This window comes from Rhodnius prolixus, unplaced genomic scaffold, assembly GCF_049639745.1.
Source record: "Rhodnius prolixus isolate KJV_2025 unplaced genomic scaffold, Rpr scaffold_3, whole genome shotgun sequence".
NCBI classification, from domain to species: domain Eukaryota; kingdom Metazoa; phylum Arthropoda; class Insecta; order Hemiptera; family Reduviidae; genus Rhodnius; species Rhodnius prolixus.
The window spans coordinates 26,973,197-26,981,796 of NW_027411603.1; the positions used below are offsets into that span (position 1 = coordinate 26,973,197).

General features: G+C 31.2%; 1 protein-coding gene across 1 annotated transcript in view; it reads left to right on the forward strand.

Moving 5' to 3' along the window:
• Positions 1–7,946, forward strand: part of stw (laccase) — a 169,909-nt gene extending 161,963 nt beyond the window's left edge. Inside the window, exons 5-11 of the mRNA XM_074124963.1 lie at positions 1,022–1,242; positions 1,330–1,534; positions 2,820–3,004; positions 3,209–3,404; positions 3,733–3,948; positions 5,966–6,196; positions 7,029–7,946. Coding sequence (XP_073981064.1) covers positions 1,022–1,242; positions 1,330–1,534; positions 2,820–3,004; positions 3,209–3,404; positions 3,733–3,948; positions 5,966–6,196; positions 7,029–7,177 — 1,403 coding nt within the window. The 3' untranslated portion in view covers positions 7,178–7,946. The remainder of the gene's footprint in view (positions 1–1,021; positions 1,243–1,329; positions 1,535–2,819; positions 3,005–3,208; positions 3,405–3,732; positions 3,949–5,965; positions 6,197–7,028) is intronic.
• Positions 7,947–8,600: the final 654 nt, after the last annotated feature.

Below are 8,600 nucleotides of genomic sequence, written 5' to 3' on the forward strand. Positions count from 1 at the left end.
ATTGAAACTAGTAATTCCTATTCCAATTGCTTGATGTCCCTGTTTAACCATGTACACTAGGCTTGCAAACTTTAAAGAAAATACAAAGAATTGTTTAATAAAGAAGTAATAGCTGTACTAATATGGGACAAACGAATTTTTCCAGCCATGCTCTTGACCACTAGACGAACACCCGCCCATCCCTGGCAAGATATTCTTACCGCAATCATAGGTCAAGAAGTCTTGCATACGGGGTGCATTAAAATGATGTGATGATTGCTTTTATTTGATGATAAAACCAATTTATCCTGATTCACCCACAACCATTACATTACACTAAATGTTTTAAAATCTTAAATTATTATTATTTTTTCACTTTGCGTCACTAAAAACATTTTTTGCAGTCAGAAGACCTCGCAAAACGTGTATTTCTGGTGAAAAATTAATATTGAAAACCGTTCACGAGTTGATAAAATAGTAACTTTGATCTTAAATAACTCAACAAATATTAGAGGTATCAAAACAGGGTCAACGGCATTTTTAACAATATTTTATGTAGTTTTCACAATCATTGTCAAAACCAGTGGTCCTTATGAAACCTTAAATGGGTTTTTGACCGTAACTCCGCCAAAAATAAAGATAAAGCATTGGGGGTGGAAAATTTGAAAACTAGATTTAAAAAAACATATAGTTTACCCCGTGGGTTTTTTCGAAATTCCGCTTTCCTAAAAAGTTATAAGCGATTGGTGCGTTTTAAATGGATCACCCTGTATATGTATAAATAAATGTTGATACTGTCGGGTCATTTTGCCCATTCATGGCCAAAATTCCCACTACCTACATTATTGTTTAATTTAAAACTGATGTTTGGTAAAAGCTATGTGTACAAAGAAATTTGTGATGCTGTAACGTTATAAGAAAAATTCTGATGATTATTCTACATCAGATTTTTTTTTTCTTTTTAATGCAGGGAACATTCAAACACTAAATGTTATCTACCTCAAGCATGATTTACACATTCTTTAAAACCTTTGCTACACAGGATTACAGAAAATAGATGGTATTTATGGCAGTATAATTATCAGACAAGCTCCTAGTGCGGAGCCTAATAGCCACCTTTATGATTATGATTTGACTACACATGTTATGCTATTATCTGACTGGATGCACGAAGACGCTATGGAAAGATATCCTGGTAGATTAGCAGCTAATACTGGCCAGGATCCGGAAACTTTGCTTATCAATGGAAAAGGACAATTTGAAGTATGTTAATCTTATCTAACTAGATACTCATCAAAATGTCTGATATTGTCAGTTAGTATATTATTTAGTATTGCTTATATATTTCAGGATCCTAATACCAAGTACAGGACTAATACTCCCTTAGAAATATTTACCATCACTCCTGGTCGCAGATACAGATTCCGCATGATCAACTCACTGGCTTCTGTTTGTCCAGCTCAGTTAACAATACAAGGTCATCCTTTAGTTCTGATAGCCTCGGATGGTGAACCAGTACACCCTGTTGTAGTAAACACCATTATATCTTTCTCAGGTACCATTTTCAGTTATTATGCAAAGCTGTTTTTTTTTGTTTAACTATATCTATAAATATCTTTTCCATGCATTGAACTCAAAACAATAATTTACTATTTCTTTTCAGCCCAGTATGTAGGAAGGAAATAAACAATTCTTTCGTTTGGGCTCATCTTAGAAATTTGTTAAATTTGTTTGGAGTTCTTCAAGTAAGATCGTGGGTTTATGAAATCAGTAGTGATTTCTATTCTGAGATTCCGAATCATATATTCGGAAATAATCATACATAGGATTCACTAAGCACTAATTAATGCATTGTGGTACTGGGTTCGATTCCCGGTCTTGGCCTTGGATTTTATTTAATGGTTAAATGAGAAATAGTAAGGTACGTTTGCTATTCGCCTCCGTCCGCGACACCTAGTAAATGGTAGTTGGACGTTAAGCCCCGCCTGAAAAAATAGGCGATTACTTTGCTTTACTTTACTTTATTAAGCACTAATTAAATTTCTTTAATATATTAAAGAAACACAAAGGAAAGCTCCTCTTATGAGTATTTTATTGGTGTTAGTTAATTGCTAAATAAGTGTACAATGTTCTCACTGAGAAAGACGGGTAAATACTTTCTTAATCTTGGAGAACTGTGGTCACCTTCTACAAAATTCACAATTATAATAGTTGATATATGTAGTGGACCCACTGACAAAATATTTCTTGCTGTAGAATTTCACTATTACAATTAACACAAAATATACACTTAGCCGCCTCTAAATCTTATGTTTAAGTACTTATTGGTTGTTTCGATATAAAATTTCCCTTGTTTTAAATAAGTCAGTAAAGAGGTACTCGGAAATATAGGATTCACTAAGTACTAATTGGGGCACTACATTTTTTTTTTTTTTTTTTTGTTAGCAGTATATTTATTTTGGGGAAATTTTTCTGCAATTATAAAAATCTACTTGCAAAAACTGGCAACATTTTACAGAAATGATATTAATATTTGGAGATTCCGAAATTTTTGGTTATAGTAAGATGAGTTTTATCACTCGTCCCTTCATGAAATCTCAAAAACAAGTAGTTTTATTCCGTTTATTTATCCAGTGTTTTTTTATAGCTACTTGTTATTTTGAAACTAGTTCAAGAGTATATTTGTAAGAATGAGGTAATTTATCAAATAAATGGTTGGTTTATTTGTATAATAAAATTGCACAGTTGTTTGTGGTATCAGTCTCTAGCATGTCAGTCCAGCTGACTATTGAAATATTAGATAATCATAAAAATTGATAAATAATCTAAATTATTCGTAGGAGAACGATACGATTTTATAATAACTGCTGATCAACCTGTTGGCGCCTACTGGATTCAGGCTAGAGGTTTAGGAGAATGCGGTACCAAACGTGTGCAGCAATTAGCCATACTCCGATATGCCCGAGGTCCATATCAGCCATCTAGTCCTGCACCAACCTATGACGTAGGACTTCCCCAGGGAGTTGTATGTACTCTTTTTTTTTTTTTTTTTTTTTTTTTTTTTTTTTTTTTTTTTTTTTTTTTTTTTTTTTTGACAGGATTCTGTTTCTTTAAAAGAAAAGAAATTTGTACCTGTAAATATGTTAGTTGGTACACTTTTAGGAACCATTTATTAAACACCCATCTCGAAACAGGAATAGCAGAAATCATCTGCCATTGTTTTTTTCAGGTTCTAAATCCATTAGATGCTATATGTAATCAACCACGTAATGATGCAGTCTGTATCAATCAGTTGAAGAATGCTAGACATGTTGATGAGGGAATTCTACAAGAAAGACCAGACGTAAAGATATTCTTGCCTTTCAGATTCTTATTCTACCGGCCAGAAGAATTATTCCAACCACATCAGTATAACAGATTTTTAGGTAATCCATTTTAACAATAATATAATAGTCCTATCTAGTTCTGAATTTATTTCAATGACTTTGAGCTACAAATAACTTAATATGATTTTGTTAGTCCTTCGAGCACTGCTAGTTCTGAAATACAAAATATGGCAAACAAAAAATCAAGCAATAATTAATATTTTTAATTTGACTACAATAATGTTCTAAGCAGCCATTTTATTATTATATGAGAAAATTAGCTTTAAATTGGAAAATGAATTAGTATCACATTAAATCAGAAATTTTAAATGTACTTTAAACATTTTTAAAATGTACATTTTTGAACATATTTTTTTATTATTTTTAGTTGCTCCAAATGGTGGTGACCATGTGATTTCTTTAGTAGATGAGATATCTTTTGTATTCCCACCATCTCCTCCTATCAGCCAGGTCGAAGATATTCCTCCAGAACAGTTCTGTAATGGTGATAACAAACCAGCCAATTGCGGTAGAAACTGCATGTGTACACACAAAGTAGACATACCTATGAACGCTGTAGTTGAAGTGGTTTTAGTCGACGAAGGTAAAAAATTTTCTTTTCTTAAGTATACAAAATTTTAAGAAGTTGGGTAATAATTATTTTTACTGTTTTCTGAGGGTCTTTCCAGGCGAAACCGTTGTCATTTTATAGATGTGGTAATGTTACTTTCAGGGCTAAGATTGGTAGCAGAATCAGCAATCTATGTTCTCAAAAGAGATATCTATAGAACCCTTATAGAAAGGGCTTTTAGTTTGTTATCATCGTCAAGAGCGACTTTAGAGAAAAATTCGAAAGAAGAGAGAGTCTGATGCAGCGCCAGTTATTAGAGAGTAAACTGTACTTTCACACTCATTACTCTCTAATAATATTCTTATAGATGACATAATTGTTTCAAAACCTTTACCCCAGTGATATCTGAGAAACAGTTCGCTAGAGACGAAATATTGAAGATCTGCATTTAGTTGTTCGATCGCAGGAAGACATGATGGGTGAACATATCCTGATTTTGAAGAACTTCATTAAGAATTTAATCATGTACATGGCCATGATGCCAGCGACTTAAGAAACTATGTAGACTCTGTATACAGCTCTGTCTGGCCAAAACAAACTCCTGTGTCGATGAGAAGGATTCCTTGACGTGAATATTGTTTCCAACAAATTAATGAAATGCTGGTAGAGAAAGCTTTCTGGAAAAGAGTAAAATGCTGTTATTTTATAGTTTATGGACAAAATCTGTTAGAGTGCCACACTTTTGGTTTTCATTTTCTTAGAATGATATACATTCGTTTTTTATTAGTACCGTTTATACTGAATACTTACTAGATGGAATTAACGATGTCTCTGGCAAATAATCGCGAAGAATGAATAATTTACAAAAAACGAGGGGACGCTAGCGTGAATGGAAGATCATACAATTCCAGTCATAAATTCTTAGTAATGGATTAATAGATTTATTATAAAGATTAATCATTATGCAAAATTTTATTTCGACGAGATTATTATTATATATTCATTGTTCTGTTTGGAGACTAGTATTCATTGTGTAGTGCCGTTGAGTTAAATCACTTGTTTCTTCGTCATGGCCGCTCAGATTTTAAAAGAAATCACATTTACTGCAAACTGATGCTAGAATCATAGTGCTATCTCTGAAATTTACTCCTAATTCAAATGCTTCAGTCTTTCGGCTAAAAGTCCACAGATCGCTTGGTCCTATTGACGGAACCCTTTGCGCAACGACTCGCTAGCACAGCCATCAAAAAAATTGGTGCACAGTATGTCACTTTGAGTAGTATAGGAAAGAACCCTTGGTCAAAAGTAGATGAAATAATATATCGACAGTTACTTGTCAAAATTACTGCGGCATTATTACAACAAGGCTAGGCGGCCATTCGGATGAACTTAGGCCTCTTAACGGGCTTATGTAGTTCGATGAAATAACAATCCCATAGGCCTGATTGAAGACATTGGTGTACCTCCTGTTATGAAGAAAATAAAACAGCGCTGCACATACTGTGACAGTATGGCTCAGAGTTCCGCTCTTTGGAGAAGAAAAATCAACCCTTCACATTTTGCCGAAGTGCCTCTCATCAGACTCTAATTTAATTAAGAAGAACTGGGAAAGAAACAGTAGCTGTTATTAAGCAATGTTTAAGAGACGTATTAAATAATATTAAAGTTATGCTTTATAAAAGATCTAGGGAAGGGATTACCTCAGTGGTTAGCGTTTACTGGATTCCAATGAAGAGATCCGGATTCTAATTCAGCTGCTAGCTCTTAGATTTTCTCTTTCTGTGAGTTCTTACCGCTCATTGTCTGATCATTATTGTCTGTAACAAGAGAACACTCGCCGCAGTGCACTGAAAAAAGCTCCGGTCGCCATTGACCTCAGATGTTAACGCGCCTTTATAATATACTTATAAAACGGACAGAATTGACTTGCAGTGCTTATTGAAAAGTCTGATCAAAATATTTATTAAAATAGTGATTCTTTTCAAGTTTTAGTTTATCTGGAAATTGTATGATTTAATTATGCTTTAGAATAAAATTATTTTCGTTACAGTGCAACAACCTAATCTAAGCCATCCGTTCCACTTACACGGATATTCATTCAATGTTGTTGGCATGGGACGTTCTCCGGATAAAAATGTTAAAAAAATAAATCTAAAACATGCTCTGGATCTGGACAGACGAGGCCTCTTACATAGGCAGTTCAACTTACCTCCAGCTAAAGATACTATTGCCGTACCAAATAACGGATATGTAGTATTCAGATTTAGAGCTGACAATCCTGGTGAGTCCATCAAAAATTTTAACCGTTTTTTTTTTAATTTAAAGTTGTAAAATCCTAAAGTTTTAAAGTTTTTATGAAATTTTGGATATAATATACAATTTTATTTAAACGAAATTTTTATTATATAATAAAATTTTAAATTTGAATTGTATGACCTTTAAAAATGTTACTATAGCTTAAAACTTTGTTGTCAAGAACAGATTGAGACATATGTAGTGTCTTTTAAATTATCGTAACTAACAATCTGAATTGATAGTCCATCCCAAGCATTTTTTTTTTTTACTAAAAGATGTCCAAACTTTTTCGGTCATTGAAACATCTCAATGCAATTTTATTTTAAAGCAATTATTAGAGATCAATAGATTGTAAATGTAAGAGTGATCAACCCATATTCAGTGAGTCTCCATTATTCAAACAGTAAGGTAGATATAAGAATAATTCATGCATTCAATTTAAATTAGCAAACAGCTAATTAAGCATAATGCAGCTAATTTAAACCAACGATTCTATTAAAGTCAGAATACAACTACCAGTAAAGTAATGCCTATTTTTCAGGCGGACTTTACGGCCAATTACCAATTAGGTGTTTACTAGTAAACTTACTTTACTACAAAGTTCTCGTATTAAACAATAAATAAAATCCAAGTCCTAGACCGGGAATTGAACCCAGTCCTACAATTCAACCATTAGCTTAATGCAGCTAATTTAAACTATAAATTATACCCTTTATTACTTTTATATTTACTTTTTACTTGTAACATTTTTAAAAATAATTATTTAGAATAAAATTTTGTAACGTTTTCTTTTTATTTTTTTTCTTCTATTTGTTTAGGCTATTGGCTGTTCCACTGTCATTTCTTGTTTCACATCGTAATTGGCATGAACCTTGTATTGCACGTTGGCACTCAAGCAGATCTTCCACCAATACCTCCTAATTTCCCTAGATGCGGCAACTTCTTGCCACCAGTCAATTTACACTGATGAAGGCGAAACTCAGCAACTGCAGAGCGAAACAAATTTAGGCGAAACTATGTTCGAATGGAATAATTTAAAAAAATTATAAACATTTTTTTAAAGAAATTTCGAAATAAACGAAGTTAAAAAATTTTGTCTCTCATGTAAAATAAGAAAATAATTGGAGACAATATACATCTTGAATGTGATTAAAGAGACCATAATCCAAAATCATTATATTTTTCTAGATAAATTTCTTTAAAATTAAAATTCGATCTTTATTTTGTAGAAATACAAAAAAAAAAAGTGGGATTAAAAAAATTTTCCTCAAAGGAAGTGTTTGTCCTCTGGCGGAACCGATACATTTTTAACAATAATCTTGTAAAATAAATAATTTATTAATTATTCAATTTAAACGTTTTCTTTTCTGACAAGATAGGAAAATTCCCACATTTCATTTTTGTTGGTTCCTCATCACTTCCTGCGATGCCATACAAATATTATCTCAGGATTTTTTTTTTTTAATAAATTCTTATTTCTAAAAAACAGTATTTTATACTGCATTGTAATTCACAATTAAAACAAAATCAAGATAGATATTTGAAATATTTCTTCGTAATTTTCAAAAATAATTCTGTTAATATATAAGTATAAAAATGCTCATAAAAGCTTGCCAAATTAATTACCTATATTTTTTTAACGTATTTATTTATTATTTTTTTAATTAAGCAGGTTGTGTGAAAATTTCTTTTTGAACAGTATTACTCATTATTTGTTTTCATAACTATTTTCATTTTGGGGGAACAAAATTTTTAATTCAAAATTACATTGTTTATTTCAAAGTTTATTTTTTCTCGATTATTTTTATTTTATTTTATTTTTATTTTTTTCAACTATCGATCAATGTCATTTCAAATCATTTTATAATTAGTTTTATTATTACAGAACATTAAAAAAATATATATGAAAATGTTTTTCTGAAATATTACATATTCAGTTACCAAAATCAATAAATCTCGTACCAAACAATTGTATTTGTTTTTTTAATTATTTTCAGAATTAACGTTCTTGTATTGAAGAGAATATTTGCATCGGATAACTTTAATAAGGTTCAATATTTAACTGTTTGAATGCCTGCTTTTATTCCAAGTTGAAATAGTTTTATTAATAATTGTTGAAATGAGCACTTGAAATATAAACTATAATTGTTGTAGAAAGAAAAATAATAATAATGTTATTCACTTCTTTCAAAAAATGAAGTGATCCTGTTTAGATTAATTGCATTATTCTTTTCATTAAATAACACGGAAATGTTTTTTCATACTAGTCTAAATAACGAGTTTAATGTTTGTGCTATACTCTTTTTCTTTTATTTCTTTTTTTTTTTTTTTTCAATATTCATTAGTTTTTCTGCATCATTATTCTTCTATTACATTTCTTCGAATCATCA